Below are 20652 nucleotides of genomic sequence, written 5' to 3'. Positions count from 1 at the left end.
GTCTTGGCTTTTCGCCGGACGAGAAAAAGCTTCGCTTGGGGGCGCTGGCCGCATTCACAGCGTTTACGTTTCATGTGTTGGCATCATGCAGTGAGTTTATCTACGTGGAACAAGCGAGGTTCTTGGCAGCAGTAGGCTAGAGTTCTTTAGCTGCCTATAGTAAAAAAAAAAAAAGTAAATTAATTTTTCAATAGTTTAATAACTATATCCCCTTGAAACATGGTGTCTTAGCGTACAGTCTTGCGTAACCAACGTTTTAATCGCTAGTTAGATTTTGAACAGAGCTTACCGAATCGCACGGAGCGAAAAACTACCTATCTTAGTATCCTATTATATGCTCGAGTAAGCAGCTCCAACCAGTAAAAACAAACCAAATTTATATTAAAAAAAAATATACAGCAAAACTGCACGAAACACAAAACAATATCATAATACGATAGCGTTTATATATGGATATGGTTGGAGCAAGATTCGATGCGTGGAACTCGTTGAAAAATCATATAATAAAAACATTAATATAATTCCATTACTGTTACTCACCGCTCGACCGTAGCTGGGCCGAATACATGAAACATTGAATATAGATTATTCTAACAATGAGTTTATCCACGCAGCGTGAATAAAAACATACATTATTTACGACTTAGGCTCTTCATTGGGAAACCGAAAACAGCCCTCAGTAAAGCTGCGTACACAAATAGCTTTCAATTTCATGGGAGAAAGCAGACGATTTTTTGTCGCTCTATATTACTATAATAACAAATTAGCTGCCCTAAAAACCCTATGACTTTTCCTGTCTTTTTACAAGCGTTCTCTCAAGTCGAGCATCTTTTTTATACTGGAACTCGCACGGAATTACATCATGTTCTATATTATAGAAAAGCTTCATTCAGAGGTATATAAACCATTGCACGCATCGATTTAGTCGTTGTCAGAGTTTTCGGTCGCCTAGATACCTAAGTATTAAACGATAACGGGCAAACAAAAAGGAAACAATATTAAACTGTGTGTAACTTTCAATGCCCTTGAAGCACTGCTCACGCGGAAGGTTGGAGAAGTAACTAAAACAATTGCCGTTCTTTGAAATAGCACCTTTATTACTTATTATTGAAATAACCTCAGATCAACCGAGGAGATATCTGGAGGCTGTGGCCACGTCTTTCCGAAGATTCCGCCGGGTCGTTTTAGGCTAACACCTCGAATATAAGTCTAGCGTGAATGTCCATATTTTTCTTACGCTGTCGTAGAGTCGGCAGGCCTTGATATTCGCTCGACATTCGATAGATAGATAAGAGACTCGGTAAGAGATTTAGACAGTGTAAGAAGAAAAAAAAAAATGACAAAAGTGTAAGATATTTAAACCTTCATTAAAAAGCGTGTATTTATCTGCGGATTATGGTATATTCATTTCGCCCTCGACTCTCTCAACAATTTTTCAGGTCCGATCAAATCTGGCGCCAAAATCATATTTGCAAATTTGCACTTTGGTGTGGAGCACTTTCTAGCAAGTACCCCGCAACTAACCCAACATTTATAAAATACATCCATAGCAGTACTTACAGGAAGTACAACGGTGTATGTTGATCATTGTCGTCTAGCAACCCTGAGAGCTGAAACGTTCGTGGAATACGTGGAGATGTGTACTAGCTTCGAAATAGCATCTTCTAAAACTTAGTATTCCTTTAATCTGTCCATTTAGATATTTTCGAAAGTATGCCATGTCCGTCTGTCGAGCGAGGCGCTTGAACTGAACTAAAGCGTGCGTGCTAGTTCCATTGAAATTATTATGTGGATTTTCGCTTGTAATGTTCCTGTGTAAAGCTGCGAACATCTTGGAACACTGAAGTCGGTACTGGATATAAATACGTTAGTAACTTGAGCTGCCAGCCGGCTGCTGGTAAAGGAAGCTCAGCAACGAAGTAGTTCCTCGCAGAATGGTGAAATGTTCAAGTTGTTCACGTAAAGGTGACTCAGCGCAAGAGGAAGCCGATAACAAACTCTCTATAAACCCTCTACTCGGGCTCCCTCTGGACAGCGGATGAAGCCAGCCAGCCAGCCAGCCAGCCAGCCAGCCAACGCTGCTGCTGCGGCTGCCGCCGCCGAAGAATGGATGTCAGTTGAACCCATGGCCACCGCCTGTTTGAATTCGTATGTATGTGTATATATCGATACCGTCTGTGTATGTATTTGCAAAGTCCTCACACAGAAGAAGACAGAATCCACGGGACGCTATTCGCTGAGGCAAAGGCGCTGACCTGCCTGACTCATTCAAATCGTTTCCGTCCAAAGTTCTCTTAACGCTTCTGATATAGTTTCGCCAGCAGAGACTAGGGATGCAATCGGGCGCATCTCGCAAATGTTTGGTAGCTTTTTCTTGGCATCGTTGCTGACGAACACTTTCAAGTATTAATACGCGGTAGCATCAAGCACGCACCTCAGCCATATCGTACCCTACCTCATTGTGTCTGTGCGAGTGTTTCAAGGGAGAGTTCCGTCGAAATTATGGGCTAACTCCCAGAGGGAAATCTAATTAGCGAAACGGCAACCAATATCTTTTTGAGAAGCATGGAGTACCCGGTACAATGCGGAATTGCGTGGAGTCTTAAATATGTAGACGATCGCTCTCTAGTTCTTCAAATTTAATTGCACCTTGTCACGAAGTAGAATTTCCCTCCCAAAAGTAAATCAACCAATAAGAAAGTGCATTCGAAACGACATTAGGTTAACAATTTAATATAATAGTGGGGTTTTGCCATAACGTGACGTCGCCGTGGGCGTGTGAACGTCTTTCCAAGATTATCCTTTTTTGGCCAATGTATAGGTTGACTTGAAGCTACGTTGAAAAAGAACTAGCATCTAATGAGAAAATACTACTATCAAACGATTCACAGTGTTATGTTAGAGCGTGCTTTCAGCTTCTTTTTCTCATTTTTAACTTTACAAACGTAGCCCGTTTTGTAAGAATTCTAGTAGCAAAGAAATTCATTATGTATTTGCTGTCACTCCCGACAACCCTCCTATATTTATTAACCGACATATTTCTTCCTTTTTTGCCAGAAATTTTCAGGTCTAGTGTAAAAGGACTGGCCCAGCACTTTCCAATGTAAAATGTACGGCTACTAATTTAATTTTCCAGTTATTGAGAAAACGAGAGTCCGTCGGAGCAAGCTATGGAGGATCTGACGGCACTCAGGCTCCTGCACGGTGGACTTTACCGTCTTTGCCGTGAGCGACTTCACGTAGTCGTGGAAAAGTATGATTTTTATGTTGATCCAAAATTATTGACGCCCAAACCTCTTTTGATCTTTTCCGTTTGAGAGCCCGTTCGTTCGATGCAGCTCGCTCATATACAGATCCCCGTTAACTGTCAAACACCTTCCAGTGTGTAAGACTCTTCCGGTGTTACCAAACGCAGACGATCGTCTTCTTGGAATTGAAATTTGCTTTATCGTTGGTTTTGACTGCTGGCTTTATCGTTGATTAGGGACTGCGCTTTTAAAGACAGTATTTTGCGGCACGGTGACAATATCGTGTAAGAATTTGTTATTATGACTGCGTGTTGCTCGCTGTTGGACGAAACGCTGAGGGACAATGAGTAGCCATATTTCGTCGTGATGCTCACGCAGGTCATGGAGCACTCAGGCTTCTATTTTTCGATCATATTCTATAGATATAACGTGTCTGTCTTATGAGAGTGTTGATTTTTTCACCATTTTACTAATTGGTCGCCAGTTTCTTTCTTCGAAATCTCCTTTAATTGGTCCTCGTTACGTTCAGATAGCCGGCTTAGAACGGGTGCATCCTACAGGCTCAGGATGGCATCCTTGAACTCCGCAGAGCAGTTTTCATAAAGTTCTTCTCGTTATATACGACATAAATATTTCAGGCTACTTCGGTGACTGTGTCACGTTATTTCTTTAGCATGTTTTTTTTTTTTATATGATTTGAGCAAGTTCTTTGAATCGCCTGCGTTTGGGCTTAGCATGGAAGGCCTGCCCCCATCAAACGTCTAACGAGAGCCTATTATTATGTAAAGATCTAATTTCCTAACGGTGGTTTCAAAGCTCTATATAATAACTCTTATAACACTTTTAACATTCGGTTAGGATTTTATACTTTTTTTTTTTTTTTTTTTAAATATATGTTATGACGCTCCAATCGTACTGCTCGAAATGTCAAAATTTTTTGTCAAGTGAACATGAGCAATGAAATCAGTATTACTTGTTTCGTACTCGTTAGACGTGTTTGGCTTTGAGCTCTATGCAGCAATTCTTGGTCTCGCTTTAGCCCTAACTTCCAGACAGGGCTGCCATATGTAATAATAGGCAGAAGAAACGTATAAAAACGTTGTATGCATTATTTAGTCTATTTGATTTAGTCCCAAAATTTCCCGAAATCAATATGATGTAGGGTTTTATCCAAATTTAGGGACAGTAACCATCTTCTGCAACGTTATTCCCTAAACTTCTAGTGGCGTTTTTATATGCTGCACGTTTTTATATAAAAGCCGGCCTTGAAACCTCTCAGCTTTGTGACAAGGGATAGAAATTATCTTAGACGTCCTTGAGCACTGCTAATGTATTTGTCATTCTGGACCTCTGCACTGATTTTGATGTCAGCTGCATAAGTTTTGAAATATTATCTGCAGATAGGATTCGTATGAAGAAAATATACCAAAAACTGAAGCATTTTTTAGACTTATCCAGACATGGCTTCCCCTTCAACTTAGTACGAGTCTTACCGAAATCTCAATATCTACTTAATTAGTTTCGGTAGCCCGGTAATAGCTCATTCAAATTCAGGATTTTCCAAGTATTATTCTCTGACGTTTTACAGCTTTACTTAGTTTCTTTTGGAGATACTGACGTCTCGTACGTCAGTCTCATGGCTGATTAACGCAGACGATTTCAAAATATGATTAATATTTTAGTTGCTTCAGAAGTATACGCAACACCGGAGAGGGGACGGGGGAGAGGAGGAGATATTTATAGTACAAAGTCTTCTGCACATATCATCTGAACTGGGGCAGTATTGAAAGGAAGCAAGCCAGCTTGTAAATTCTAGATTCAGAAACCGCCCCATCTTACCTTGTCATAAAATAAAAATAACAGCCAGAAAGCTTTTTACTCTTGGAAACTCCGGACAAAGACCTGCTCGTGTTAGCAGAGGGTTCGCTATATATATCGCATTTTATCACACTTCCAGCAAGATTTTCTGGATAAGATGTAGACGGACGCTGGACCATTTTTCGCCTCAAAAATGTTATTTTTTCTCGTTAAGTTAACTCCAGTTACTCTGAAGATATTGATGGAGACGAAATAGTCAATAATATTTGCAGTCAGTTTCCGATAGGGTCGTGATTTCTTTTTTCTGCCAGGTGAGTCTCGTGATTACCTTACTGTAGCCTTGCAAACCGTGTAATGACAGCATCAACCCCACTGTTGCGTCTCAAATAGAAGATCGTTCTTTCTTCCATTATACTAATATCAATGAATCAAATCGGGTAATTCTGTCTCTACCGGGAACTCGGTCGGCCCTTGACGGGACAGAATCTTGGTTGACTGGATTGCGCAACATACGATTCCATTAATGTCGAGTTATACCATACTTCATCTTTTTGCGTTATGAGAGCATAGGCACCAGTAGACGGCTACTTAGGTCAAATATTGAAAGCGTTGACGAACTTTGCTATCCTTTTTTACAGCCGCAACGCTGAGCTAATGGCGGATGTATTGTCTTCGCGCTATCTTCTCACATGACCCCTTACTCCTGTGAAATTCTTCTGCATTGTATCTAAAAACTCTTCTGGATGTTTCCTAACTGTATCTTTAATGTCTAACTAACCTCCGGAGAATGATGTTTACAAGATCGCTTTTATCCTTTCAGTCTGATTCGATATGACGAAATCTACAATTGTTCGATAGTGAAAGTCGTCTCTGGGCTTGTGGAAAGTATGAGCTAGATCTACGCTTCTTAGCCAAGCTTTACACAGAGTTATGGTATAAAACGCATGTCGCAGGACTGTCTTGGGCCGTAGTAAAGCGTTGATTAAAGCAAATACGACTCTGCATGGCAGGAGATACGAGACGTTTTAAACCCACTGCCTTTGACGTGAGATGAAGAGCGTTGAACGACGAAGTTTCTGACAGAAAAGTTATGATCTAACCAATACCCACGTTACAGTTAGCGTACAAACCACGATTTTAGAATTCTCAATAACATAAGGCTGATACATACACATAAATCCACTGACATATTTAGACACAACTTTAAACATTCAAAATATATAATTCTAAAGTGCATACCGGTCGAGTAGTTCAAAGCATTTTAAAATACTGGCCGTACAATGTAATTTACTCAAATATCCTAGTAACCACATTCTATTTTTGAGAGCGACTAGTTCTGTGCACGCTGTAGCGCTTTAGACCTGGGTTCGATAGTAGTACAGAAAATACCATAAAAAAGCGAGTCCAGTGTAAACTGATTACCCCACGAAGGATCTATGTATGTGTGGGGTGTAGGTGTGTGTATTTGCCTTTTGAAGTAGTAGCCGCAACAATAGCCCCAGGTATAAACGAGCTTTTTCTTCTTCTTTTTCTTCTAGCACGTTTCAGGGCAGTGATGTCGTCAGCCGTGTGCTGCTTCGACCGTTTACAAGAGATGGTCGTCCTTTGAACGGGACTCACTGGCTCGTCTAAGATTCGGGTTGGATCCCGTACACTCAACCTTGGATTCTAAACGTGTGCTGTGGATTAATTGGGCCGTCCCGCTTGATTGGCGCGGCCATATGGGAGCCCCAAGAGTTGCTCGGGCTAGTAGGAGTGGGTGTACATCTTTGATCTGAGCCAGCCGACAGCTATTAGGAGCGGTGACAAATTGAAACGCAATTACACAGCCGGGATGGTGCCGTTTGGCTACGTTTGTCGCTGATTTGGGTGTTCTGATCACCCTGATATCGCCCGGCACAAACACTTAGAAAGCGCGTATTTTTTGCGAACTGCTACGAACATCATACGGCTAGTTTTTGCTTTCGTTAAACGAGTAACTGTCTTTGGCGGGTCGCAGCATGGCAGCAATTCTGATTTCCTTCGAAATTATTCCCCTTTCAATTTCTATTGTCACTACAGCCTCTGCCGTCATGTCTACAGCTGTTTGGTGATAGGAACACTATGGAATATAATAAGCGAGAAACGGCCTGAACGAATCAAAAGGCAACTACTAGATAATCTTGCTTGCGCCCATTCGAGAGGCTCAAGTGAAATTCGGCAGGACTGCACGGTGCTCAACAGCGATCGAGTTGGTCTTCGTTAGGTTCGAACACTCGCAAACCCAGCACCGGTCATCTGAAGGCCCTGTGCTCTAACAAGCACAAGGCCTGAGTTGAGCTTCCAAAGGAGAGAGTTGAGAAAATGTGCTTTTTAGCCATAACAGTGAGATCAATTGGCGATGTCGTATAGTATTCAATACTCGAAAATTGTGTTTACCTAAAAAAATTATTAGTTTATTAGAAAGGTTCGCAGATGTAACAAGATCTTTGTTTCGCTTGTTTCTATACACACGAGGTTTACTTAGCAAGAAAAACAATAATTAATTGGCCACGCTTTATGATTACCTGAATTCCGCTTTTTATCCAAATATTTCGACAAGTACGTTTTCATATCTGTAATATAAGATGCATGCAGACTCAAGTTGAGTAACGAATGCCTCCCTCATTCAATTAAGATCAAAGGACAAAACATCAATAAATAGAGCAAGTTCGTCTTTTACAAAAAATCAGCTTTATTATACGAGCGTTGCAGGTGCCATGTTTTCAGTCTGTTTCTGCAGATAGAACTTAATTTCTTCAAATCAACTTTTTACCAATCCACTCAGTATCGTAGTATATATGTTTTGCACTACAGGTTACCGCTTGTCCCGTCGCTGTGATTCATTTTCTTTCCGCTAATATTACTATCGTTATAGTGAGCTTCCCATTTTCGCTTCCGATGGTTGACGACGAGATCTGCGGTATGAATTTTGTTCCTTCGGGTTTTGTCATGCCACCTCTTCAAATCAAATATCACCTTTTGGCCTTCAAGGAACATAGCCCTCTCGTCGTTGTCGAAAGTTGCCGTCACCTTCATTAATTCCCCGCCCCCCATAAATATTACGTTCAGTTAACGTGTATTTATTTATACCAATTGCACCGGTAATTCTGCTCTACTAACTAAGACTTGAAAAATCAGCCTGTGCTGTCTGCAGACATTTGTTTACGTTTCGATAATGTGGCGTTAGTTTGAGTAGCGCGTGACGTTTAACGTCTTTTATAGGACGCATTAAGCTCAAATCAAATTCTAGGGCCCATTTGTCGACGGCTTAATATTAAGTAGCTAAGCTGTCAATACCGGCTTATTGATCAATTGCAAGTATAACTTGCAGTTAAATTTTAAATGCACTTTAAACTTATTGTGCCATGGTGCGATTAGCGAGCCTCTAGCGGATGTAATTGGCACAACGGACTCGAAACAGGTTAAACAGTACTTCGTTATAGACCGAAGTAGGATTGACTCAAACTGAAGAGGGCGGTTTTTTTGAACCGATTTGACAATGACTTAGTAATATTGCTAAGCAAACATTTTTTCACAGACATTGATACTAGCAGGCTGCAGATGGCATAGAAACGTCACGTTGTTCTCCTAGAGAAACCTAAGCGACTGTTCTGCTTCTACGGTAACGTATCTAAAATTGCACATTAAGCTGCTCCGTTTACTCAGAAAATTCTCATGTGAATGTAAGGCAATGCCCTTGAAAAGCTAGGAACAAATCTTGACCAAAAAAACATAAATTCTTCATGTTAGCACCAATAAAATGTTGCTGTTGTTAAGTGCAATTTAGCAAAATTATTTTGTTAGCTTATCTTATTCGTGTTCTACAAACCTGATCCGTTTCTTCAATTTGAGCGTTCTGCGCTCCATCGGTTATCTTCCGGAAACGACCCTTGAAGGTGGTGACAAGGAGTTCCGAAATCCGATGAGCTTCAATTGGAAGTAAGGCCATTAACTGCCGCCCCACCTGCTCGAAAACACGCATTAAAACAATAGAACAGGTCCAAGGTTATGAGCTCAGACAAACATCTAATACATCGAGATTTAAATTCAGCTTTATTTTTGCTGCATTCTCCCAGAATTCATGACCCCAGATCTGTCTATAATTCCACTGTTATAAAATATAATAGCGTTTATAAAGCCTTCTTGCCGTTCCTGCTTACTCTAAGCAGTATGAAAATATAATTATATTTTTTTCGTTGTATTGGAGCCTGACGTTTTGCTCCCGGCTTTCTGTTCGAAGCCCAGGTGCCACCACACTGCATATGGGCCACGCCGATCCGAAATCGGAGGAAAGAGATTATGTAAACAAGCTCATCGTTTTCTTTTGAGAACGTTTGAAAATGCCCTTGCTCTCTGTATCATTGTGTGTATTGCCCTCCCCAGTATTTTAAGATTTTAAAAAGTTCGTAACACTTTTCAGATAACGACTTTCATCTACCCTCAGGCGACTGTAGTACGAATATCCAATCACCAGATCGTCGAAATGTAAAAAAACGTAAAATGGCCCTACCAAAAAACAAATTCAACATTATGCTTACTTAGCACAGTATTATTAATAGATTGATGAATTATGAGCGAAACATTACGTTTGTTTGTTTCTTGTTATTAAATGATTCTCTTGTTAGAATGCCGAAAGATGGGATACTGTATCAAAAAATAATGTGATTTTTAAAACTCTTGCCATTTTTTTGTCTGAGTTGATGCTGTTAAAAACAGTCTTCATGCGGATTGAGTCTCGCGAGTATATTTTAGTGTTATATTATGGTAAAGTAGCCATTAATTCAAATTAAACAAGTTAGTTAATTTAACCTTCTAGAAGTGTTTACATCACTAAATCCAATTTTCTTTGTTTCCACTTTGTCATAACTTCCGCCTCGCCTACTATAAACGTTCGTTATTGATATTTTTTCGATTCTGATTATCGTTTCGTTAGAAGTTCTACCCAGATACTCTGTACTTGAGGTGTCGTTGGGCCACGATGGGCGAAATACAGCAACCAAGTAGACTAGTCAAATGTTTATGAATGGTTTCATGGATTTAAAAAAAAAACCTGCTTTCCTAGATTGTCAATAGCTTTTCAGCAAGTAACTTCTCGGAAGCAGTATGGTGTGCGAAGACGTAAGTATTTTATAGTGCATAAACGGCACTTCAGATACGAGCAGAGATTAAAACACCTTTAATTATGCTCGCCGACCTGCAGGCCTCTGATCTAATGAATTCGAAAGGGAATTGAGAATAAATTGGTCCGGAGTTAGATCATCTGGCGTCGACTTTCCACAGTATAACGTATACAGATGCATGTACCTATATTTAGTATGGAATATAATATACCTTGTAGTAGTTAGGTTGAAGTCTTTTCAGGTCAACGCAGGAACTGTCCGCTCTCATAATATTCACATAAAAATGACTAAACGCTTTGGGTAACTGGATGTCGACGGAGTACATGTTGTAGAGATTCTTAGCAAGCCAAAGAGGCAACTCGAGTTGCGTGCCTTTTCTGAGATCTGCCTGGTCGCTCGTAGGATCCAAAAAGCCTAACCTGAATGTGTAGGAAAACTCTTTAAGATGCAAGCATGTTTCTCTAATTAGGACTCTACTGTAGTTGGTAGAAGACCTTTTTCTAGAGTGTGTCATACCGCCATTTAAGTCAGTTTCGTTAATTACCCTATGTAGATTACTGCGCGTTTGCAATAGTGTCGGCTATGCGAATCTTGACAGCGTATCAAAAAAAAAAGCATTAATGTTAGCCTAATGCCAGTAAGATACAAGTCTACCTTGGGTCGGGAAGGTTATACACATATTCCCAGGCTTCTGGTTCCTCACAAGACGTCGCAAAAGTACTACAGAGGATTTTATATATAAATATATATATATATATACATATATATCTAAAGACGTATTAAAAAGTCCGTAAAAACAGAATGAAGTTCGAATGTGTAGCTTTATACATATTTATTTATGATGCACTTCAAAAGAAAATCGCTCATACGCATGACGTAAGCTACAAGCGTCGATCCAATTGAGTTCGTCCTTTAAAGTCGTAAGAATAGAAGCAACGAAAAGTACACGAAACGTGGCCGTGAAATCACGAAGAATATTCTTTAGATTATATTAAAAGATGTCGTAGGAAAAAAATCTTGTGGTCGCGATGCAAAACCATGCCGTCATCGAAAAAACATTTTTTGCGTAAAAAGCATAAAAATATGATATGAATAGTGAACATTAATCATTCCATTGTTATAAAATGTAGAAATTTAAACAATGCTGATATTAAATACACGATAAAATGCAGTGTAGTATATCTGGGGGAATTTCGAAATTCTTCCAAGGTGCTACGCAAATATGCGCGATATTTTGTACATCTATAATTATAAGCCAAACGAATCCATATGTATAGACAGGATTGCTCCATAAGTCACCCTACTGTTTGTCTACATCTGATTATGTAGATCTCGAACGGGTCGCATTGTAATGGTTTACAGTTTCAAATAATCCCGTACGGTTTTTAGATGCCCAGTGTCTCTGTCAGTCTTTGAACTTATCTGTGCTACAGCGTCAGTATGGTTTGAATTTAGAACCAGATGCTGTCATTCAGTAAGAAGCGAAACTTGTCCTAGTTTGTGTACCACATACATTTACCGACGCCATTTATAGCTAGTACGCTTCTACCGCCAACGTTTTCGGAAAACAATTGTACCCTGGTCACAAATTAATCCGATTAGATTTATTGAAGAACACTTTTATTTAGCACTGACCTGCATATATCCTTGGAAACTACGACCGGAGTTCGTTCGCTCAACATTAAAATTTCGTTAATGTCAAAGTAGTCTTCAAATTCACAAGTTACTCTGGCGTTCCGCTGGAGCCGACTATCATCAAGGCTGTCATTTTGACTAATAAATTGATTAAATGATCGATACATCAGAAGTTACTGTCGTCCGAATCAATGGAACGGAACCCTTAATACATGCGAGCTAGTGCTTCCACAAAAAACAAACCGTGATAACAGAAAAAAAATGACCTTTGTTTTAATCGCAAAATGCATAAAATGTGCTAATTATTTTCTTCTCTTTTTTGTAAAATTCATAAAGGTAAACTGAAAACTCGCAAAGAAGATTGGCGCCTACAATTCTCGTTAACGCAGTTGTGGTGACTAGATGCCCTTGCCGTACGTGCAGAATATCGGTAGTTGCCCAATCAAATTTCGTACTGGAAATCCGCCTACCTTCCGCAGCACCTCAAAAGCTTCACGTACAAAAGCGAAATAGAACAACAATATACGAATTTAGCTCAAAAGTGTATTCAACTATTCTTTGAAGTACTTTTTCCGACTCTTAGATGCCAGTCTGAGACAATTGTCGATCAAAGTGCACGCGGCTCATCTAGTCTACGGAGTTTTAAAGAAAGTTTTATATTGGTTAACTCCTGTTAAAAAAAGTTTGAAGACGGAAAGAAAAGTCGTGTATGCTGAAATTGAACTAAAGTCATTGTGACAATGGATAAGTTGAAGCGTGCTTTGGGCTCTCAGCCCGTAGAACAGACACAAAGTGAAGAAAACCTATTCACGGAGGTAAAGTATTAGAAAAAGGGAGGTTTATTGATCTCAGATTCACCAACCGACTTTAGACAATATCGTTTTAGATATGCGGAAGTAAATGGCGAAAAAGTTCTGTGTTCAATTACTCAAGTTCTTACTTTTTAATAATATAGTTTGCTACGGGAATGTTTATCTTGATTATTGCATACTCCATTTATTACAGTGAAACTGTTAGTGCTAGATTTTGCGTTCCAAAATTATCGCCTTATCGTGCATTACGATTAATTAAAAAACTAGGATTACTCCTTTAATGGAAAATCGCAAGTGATTTTTAATATTATTATGATTATTATTGGCCGACGATCGTCGCTGTTGGTTCACTGCGGTGACGTTTACCGTATGATGTCACACCGTATGAAGCTGGTAATTACACTTTTCACTGGTCATCTTTGGATTGCTTGTCCTAATCTTTGGTCCAATTCCAGATGACGTCGTTATCGTGGAGCACCCGGATCAAAGGATTTGGAATTACATTCATTCTTGGCTTTGTGTTCTCTCTACTGGTAGGTACTGACGAGGTTGTTACAGCTTTCAGCGCCATTGCCCGATGTATATAAGTTGCATCCGCGTTAATTTCTACGTACGGATTCAGTTATTACGATGAGGGAATATATTCAAATTGAATGTCATTTTCAACTATAACACTTCACTTTACTCAAGTACTAAACAGTCATCTGCAGGAATATAGATGACTGTCCATGCTACAGTCTATCGATGACAGTGGTCTGCACGGTGGCTTATACTTTGTTTTGATTTCTTATGCGGTGGTCTAGCCAGATGCCAGTTTCTTACGTTGATTGTCGACAAAAATTGTCTCCGAAAATACTATGGATAGACGCAGTACAACTTAACGTCGCAAAGCTGTAAATTGATTTTTTTTTAAAACTTTTTTTTTTGTCAATGCTTCTTCATTAGGACACATGGCGACAAGTAACACGAAACACGTCTACGACTGACAAAGTTAGGCTGTATAAACCGGTCTCAGTGTTAATGCTATGAGAGCTCAAAGCGAACGGAAAATTTCAACTTCGTTCCAATTCTCGCCGACAGTCCGGAAGTTTTAACTATAACGGACTAAAGTTTTGAGGGTACCACGTTGCCCTATTGAGGGTCGTATTACGGTTTTCTTTTTAAGGATATACTGTTGATTTCGCTAAGTTAGGCCCAGTTCCTACAATGAGTCCTTTCTAAATAACGGTGCCTCTGCGTTTCGGGTTTTACCTACGGTATCATCGCCAGATATTGCATCACACGGCTCGCTCCCAGCGCGAAATTTCGAAATATTAATTCGCGGATTCGAACCTAGAGCACAACGCGTCCCTCAAATTAGCAGGCAAATACGTTACCCACCAAGCTTGGCGACAGTCACTGTCCTGACAGAAGCCTTCCCAGATATGAAAAAACAGAGATATCCTTTTAAAACAACAGCGTATTAGCCAATGCTTTTCTATTAAAGGAGACTTTTCATTTATGCAAACTAGGTAGTAAATAAGTTAAGTATCGGCCTCACACGTGCAATGATCATCGCGAATATTCTTAAAACTATAGACGGTGAGCTTTTATGTCGTATGTATTTCCAAGCCAACATTGTTACATAAATATTTACTTCTAGGACTTCTATTCCATAAATGAAATAGTCATGAATCCATTGTGAACATGTCGCAGTGGCAGTGCCAGTCAAGTAGTATCCTTACTTACTTATCTTCTCTCGGTGCATAATAGGGCGTAGGATTTTTGGCGATCCCAATCCATGGCATCAAACTGTTCTGCGTATTTTACTCGCTTGGCAACCTAATGGCAATCTTCTCAACGCTCTTCCTTATGGGACCTGCAAATCAGTTGAAGAAAATGTTTTCGGCAACACGATGGATCGCGTCAGTTATGATGATAACCTTCCTGTTGCTCACGCTTGTGTCAGGCCTCGTCTGGCACAAAAAATCTCGCACCGTAATCTTCTGCCTGTGCCAATTCGTAGCCATGACGTGGTACGCTCTCAGCTACATTCCATATGCAAGAGAAGCTGTGAAGAAAACCTTCGCCTCTTGCATCGATGTGTAAATAATTTATAATTTGTTTACCTAAATATAATAAAGGTTTACAGGAAATGTATAACGTGCTTTTACGTATGACGATTTTATTAATATTTAGCAATTCACACGTTGAGCAGCAATAGTGTTACAAATCGATATATGGATTTTCGATGTTTTTTTTTGACGAAACTAATAAATTCTGCTTCTCGAGTTCGCTATGCAGTCGGCGAGGCAAACAGCAATTGTAAAAACAAACGTCTTTATTAAGACGGATTATATGGTATGAATGCCCTTCTTGTTGCCAACATGTACTAACAAACTTATAGTGTGTCAACGTTTTCCGTAATTTTACTACCTTTATTTAGTATCTCATCATCACCGCTTCATATCCGTGATAGCATTAAAGACTTTGCGCATTCAATTCTTCATTTTATATGATTTGGAATCTCTCTCTCTATCTCATTATAAGAACAAGTTTACATGAAAAATAATTTTAAATGTTTGCCACGAATCCTCTATGAGTAACCATAAATCTAAGAAAATTATCACACACTAACATGACGTCATCTTGAGGAAAGCGGCGAAACTCACGACCAACTTATATGACCATAATGTAAATAACTTTAGTGTGGGAATCAAGCTGTACACATACTGTTTTTATTATTATCGTTAGCTATTATTATATTATTACCTCCTTATTATAATGAACAGTTACTATGACGATAACTAGCTACGAGAGGACTAAGTGCTGATTATTATAACTTATTCTAAAAATAGTACCCGTTTATCCATGTTACTGTGGAAAAAAATAACGAAATCTACAAGAGGTCGATTCCTAATAAATAATAACTATGACAAGTGTACATGTATAGAGTTTTATTAATAATAATTATAATATTAATGTAACAAACGGTCATTGCTCATTGGCTGCATTAGCTCATCTATATACAGGCAACATAAGATTAATCTAGAGCCTTCCCTGATGGTTTCCTGCATCGGGCAGGCCATAACTGTACCAGCTATTATTATGCGACACCAAGCGACAACCATGTTCGATAATTTCCATTTTTTTTATTTAACTTTTTTTCGAACATCTTCATCTTTTACCCTCCAAACTACCCTGTGACATACAGTGTTGTTCGCATGACCCCACAGATTCGTCCCCTTGATCTTCATCGTTATCAATTCATTATGGTCAAGCGTGTTTACCTTCGAGCACCAATGCTAGATACACGCCACACATCGGATTCCTTACTGACAAACCTTGCAAACCGTTTCTCCAAGAGAGACGACCTCATCGTTATTTGTTACTTTTACTAACTGGCAATCAGACAGAAGAATAACACGTTTTCAATATGTTGTTGTTGTTCTAATCCGTTGTTATCTTTATTTCTCAGCCGGCCTTTGCATATGCCCTGCTATCATTCGTGCCCCTGCTTAGCTATCGCTCTACCATTGAAAAAAGAAATACTGACTATGCTGGTGAATTTACCGACTTTTCCTAAATGGCAAATGGTCCATGTGTCATTTTTTGACCCGAATCCATCAAGCATATTCATTCGTCTATTCCCTTCATGCACCTGTTGTCATGTTTTTTTCGTGTAAATCATATCTTTGTGTCTCTACCGCTCTTTCGCCCTTCCTATTTCCTACTCAGTCTTTATTAGTAATGAGAAAACAGTACGAGCAGCGGGGCGATAGTTGGCGTAGTCGTGGTGGTAAGTAACGTTGATCATACGTTTTCTATTGTGTCGTCAATGGTCAGAGTCAACTGAAGAACCTTGACATTACGCGCGTTCTCTTCCTTGGCAATAGCTACACTTCATGATGATCTTCATAAATTGTGTGTAGTTAATAGTTGTATTAGTCAGCTGCTTCGTCCGTTGCTTCCCCTGTGCCAGCACTACTAAGTTTGCTGCAAATAGTGGTTAGCAATTGTGCCCCATGCAGGCTTCTGTCCTTTGGGAACTTCTTCGTTGGAGCCTATTGGTTCGACAGATAGCTTATGGTTTTTTCCTTTACTAGCCAGCAGCTAGAACTCTGGAAGGTGGCCGCCACGGAGTCGGTCGCAGCGAAAGATAATAATAACATTAACTCTATTGCCACGAGACTCTCGTCTCGTCTCATTCACGAATCTATCAGTTCTAGTTCCGCCCAGCTCTTTCTAGATATATATATATATATATATATATATATACCTAACCTACCATTCAACCTGGTGATATCCGAGCAGTCGCCACTCACTATAGCAACGCTAATAATAATCGTTAGTTTTTATATTGTTATTGGTGTTATGATTATTTATATTATTATTATTATTACTGGCTCATGAGTGTCAAATATGTGTAATCGTCTAAGGGGAGATCGAGAGCATTAAGTATATAATCGCTGCGGCTACTGCTGTAAACGGTACTTAATGGTACTTTTCCTTATAACGGTTTTTGCCTGTTTCTGTCTGGCTCGCTGAATTGACCTACTTTGTCTTTATACCTTGTCTTTTCTCGAATATCAACGACGTTGCTCGACGACATCGTCTCTGTAGCCGATTCTGCTAGAAATATCATAGTTTCTCCTTACAACTGCTCTTTCTATGATAATTTAACTATGCCGCCTTGAAATAGTAGTCGTCATCCTCCATTGCAACTGAGAAGAAGTGATTTATTCCAGCAGCCTTTGCTTACGCTTTGCCTAAATCGCACGGTCCCAGCGAACGATTCTAGTAGGCTCACTGGTCGTTGAGGCTGTATACTGGACTGCTTATAGACTTCAGCGGCTTTCAAAGCACCCCATTTAAGCTGCTTTAGCTATTTCATTTTTGTATGTCGCTTTCCTATGCCTGAAACTCCACTGAGAGGTTGCAAGCAGACCAAGTAAACCATACACGTTTAAATAGCAAACGTGGAATCGCTTTGCTTCACATAGCTACCAACTAATGGGTAATAACCGGGCCGTTGAAGATTGCCGAATAGGCCGGTATTTCAGTTGGAATATTCCGAAGAAATTCGTCATTTTTGTCAGGATGTCTGAGTTAGTTCAAGGGATATCCAATTTCCGTGCAATGGAACAGCAATTTGCTGTAAGGTCTTCAACGGACCACGTGACTCATCCATCCGACGTGGCGTGTACATAAATATTTATTATTTATATGTATATAAATTACGATAAGCTATTATTATCTTTTGGCCGGCTACCTCAACTGCCCGCACTTATGCCCCTGGTGTCCTTTTTATGTATTGTTGACATTTTATTCCAGTGCCTTGGTTATAAATTCAAGGAAACGCTTGGCGTATTGTTCGGGGTGAATAGTGGAGATCTCGGCGCCAGCGCCATGTTTGAGCGTTTTGGCGGCCTGGGCTGTGCGTTTCTTGACGCCGTAGTTAGTGAGAACGTCAACAAGTGCCATGAAGTACACTTCTTTCTTGGGGGCACTTTCACTCGAAGGGATCGCATATATATCACGTTTGGGATCTAGGGCTCCGCCTTCCTCCTCTGGGTCAAAATCCGCGTCACCGTAGCCCAATCCATCACCGGGCTCACCCGCGCGAATCCTGCCTGGGGAGTCGGGAGGAGTCGGCATTTGTAATCCATCGGGTCCACCTATTCCAGGCGAGGCTGGAGATTCATCTTCATTCTCATCCTCCGTAGTACCTCGATCTTCCGAATCGCCCGTGCCGCCGCCACCGCCGTTCTCTAGCCTCTCGCGTTCCTCTTTCTCGGCCCGCTCGCAGTCATGGATGCCCAGACACAACGAGTAGTCCATTACGTTCATTTTTGCCAGGAACTGTGGATAAAATAATTAGTGAAAAACATATGGTTACTACTAATGCATTAGGCTTTATTGAGCATTTTATCTAGTCGTCTGGTTTGCTTTTTGCATAACTAAGAGCCAGCCTCTCCGCTAACACAAATCGGCTACATACGACCCTAGCACTAGATAATATATGAAAGGCCGCAACAAATTAGATCCCAGATTATGATCTGGCTAATGAAAGTACCACCGCCAACGGCTTGACCATATGCATAGTATTGCTCGCCAACTCACTTTCTCATAGGTTCTAAAGGAAGTACTTGCGCGCCGGGTTATAGCGAAGGCCTCGTTTTACTGAATTACAACTGTTCAGATCCATGCAGTGCGGTCTAGAGGTCCCAAAACCACAGCCAGTAGTTTGAAAATGGGTGTGTTAATAGACTGCCTCTATGGTTGCTTCCTCATTAGTCAGGGTATTTGTTTCTGCTTGAAAGAGGGAGGAAGAACACGAAATAATGAATTCATTTTTCTTGTAGCAAAAGCTAGACTATATGGAATTAAATTTCTGAAAGCTGACAAAAATATTTTACTTTCTGATCGACCTATATATATATATATATATCCTTGTGGGTTTGTCATTATTCAGTGTAAGAACCCATTCCTATCTTGAGATTAAGGAGCAGAAATAGACTACTACGTTAATAAAATATGAGAAAAGGCACGAGGAAAAATCTGTAATGTAATAATGCTATTATGGATGCGTTTTGTCGTCGGATTTCTATTTGGTCAGCTAAGCGTGCTTTAAGATACTCGGATCGGTAAAGCCGCCGACTGACCAGGACGTAATAACACACTACAATCATTTGTTCAACTGATGGAATAGTAACATCTCATCTTTTGGGATCATTATTTGGATTACTTTGTAGTTGTCATGGAAACTTGTTTGCCGTCGGCCATATCGGCTTTTTAGGTCACGTGTGCTTCCTTGCCCCTTTTATATCCTTTCTTCTGTTTAGTGAAGTAGACTCATATAGTGCCGAATAGATTGCCCCACTCAACACTACGGCTTTATCTGTTTGCCTATCTGTAAATGTATTGATATGTGTCTATAAGCATAAAAAATCGGGCAGTCCGTTAGAGCATCTATCATCGTTAGATATCCCTTGGCATGATTGTGAAACAGCGAAGGTTTACAGCTCTCTCTTATACAAGTGCCCATATTTACTGACTACAGATATGGTCAAGTGTCCCGACTGGCGACCTAGACTCAGAAACAACATTCTGATACATTTTATTGCCATGTACCAAAATCAAATGTAAACTAGACACCTGTTTTTACACCTTAATTTTTACACAATTTGGCGCTGGTGGCACTTCAGGACAGACGTATCACAAACGACAGGCTCATACGCTGACGTATATTGTACTTTAGAATTGTGCTACGTTTTCTTTATTAAATCAATGAGAGTTAGTAAATGCGCTGAATCAAGTAACGTTTGTGCAAAATCCAGCTTACGGTGACATCGGCATTTAGCATATCAGTGAATGTCTCCTTCGCGTCAGGAGTAATGTGGATTTTAGTGCCATCCTTAATGAGGTCGTTGTCCTTCAGAGTAGGTAGTTCCTTCTCTTTTTCCTTTTCTGATGCCTCGCGGTCTACCGTTGATCCCTGTTATTCATCGTAAAATAGATAATCGTACATTAGAGATAATGTTGTTTACAATATACTAATTTTAGGGTTGCATGGCTAAAATAAACTGAAAGCAGCACATGTGGGCCGAATATTCATAGATGAAACGACGAACGTTATTAGATATCCACAAATAACGTGATATGTAATACAACCATATCCGCTACAAGTTTCCTTAAAAGCTACATATAAGGAACGCGCAATGAGTGTTTGGAACAAGATTAGAGAGATTCATTCTTTTGTATAGACGCCATTCTAAACTATCATCAAACAAAATTGATCAATGAAAATTATGTTATTCAGTAGAAGCAGCTGAATTCCGTTTTAGCTCTTGATCCGTTCCACATATATTGAGCCCTAAGTTAGTCAAACGCAAACAGTTAAACTTGTTTTCCATTCACAGTATTCTCCAAGTAAAAATAAGTTATGCTAGTGCGGTTCTAAAAAAAAACATTTGACTAGATACTAGAAATTGATCGAATATTTAAAAACTATTGCCA

At 39.8% G+C, this 20652-nt stretch overlaps 3 protein-coding genes across 6 annotated transcripts in view; 1 reads left to right on the top strand and 2 right to left on the bottom strand.

The window, feature by feature from the left end:
* Positions 1-7755: 7755 nt before the first annotated feature.
* Psf3 (DNA replication complex GINS protein Psf3) lies at positions 7756-12248 on the bottom strand. The gene is made up of 4 exons (XM_022790522.2): positions 11843-12248; positions 10419-10626; positions 8917-9051; positions 7756-8117 (listed from the first exon to the last, which is right to left on the bottom strand). The coding sequence occupies exons 1-4, from the start codon at positions 12007-12009 to the stop codon at positions 7896-7898; spliced, it is 732 nt and encodes a 243-aa protein (XP_022646257.1). The 5' UTR covers positions 12010-12248; the 3' UTR covers positions 7756-7895.
* Positions 12249-12382: 134 nt separating this feature from the next.
* On the top strand, positions 12383-14806 carry LOC111244012 (vesicle transport protein SFT2B-like). Its single transcript, XM_022790524.2, has 3 exons — positions 12383-12657; positions 13110-13187; positions 14407-14806. The coding sequence occupies exons 1-3, from the start codon at positions 12583-12585 to the stop codon at positions 14740-14742; spliced, it is 489 nt and encodes a 162-aa protein (XP_022646259.1). The 5' UTR covers positions 12383-12582; the 3' UTR covers positions 14743-14806.
* A 767-nt stretch (positions 14807-15573) lies between these two features.
* Positions 15574-20652, bottom strand: part of PIP4K (phosphatidylinositol 5-phosphate 4-kinase) — a 38200-nt gene continuing 33121 nt past the window's right edge. For all 4 annotated transcript variants that reach the window (XM_086978466.1, XM_022790520.2, XM_086978467.1 and 1 more), the window contains 2 exons: positions 19979-20131; positions 15574-18495 (listed from right to left, as the gene is read on the bottom strand). In XM_086978466.1, coding sequence (XP_086834592.1) covers positions 17959-18495; positions 19979-20131 — 690 coding nt within the window. In that variant the 3' untranslated portion in view covers positions 15574-17958. The remainder of the gene's footprint in view (positions 18496-19978; positions 20132-20652) is intronic.

The sequence above is a fragment of the Varroa destructor genome, unplaced genomic scaffold, assembly GCF_002443255.2.
Source record: "Varroa destructor unplaced genomic scaffold, Vdes_3.0 BEIS01000002.1, whole genome shotgun sequence".
NCBI classification, from domain to species: domain Eukaryota; kingdom Metazoa; phylum Arthropoda; class Arachnida; order Mesostigmata; family Varroidae; genus Varroa; species Varroa destructor.
The sequence above is the reverse complement of the archived record's forward strand: the minus strand, read 5'-3'. Positions and strand labels throughout refer to the sequence as shown.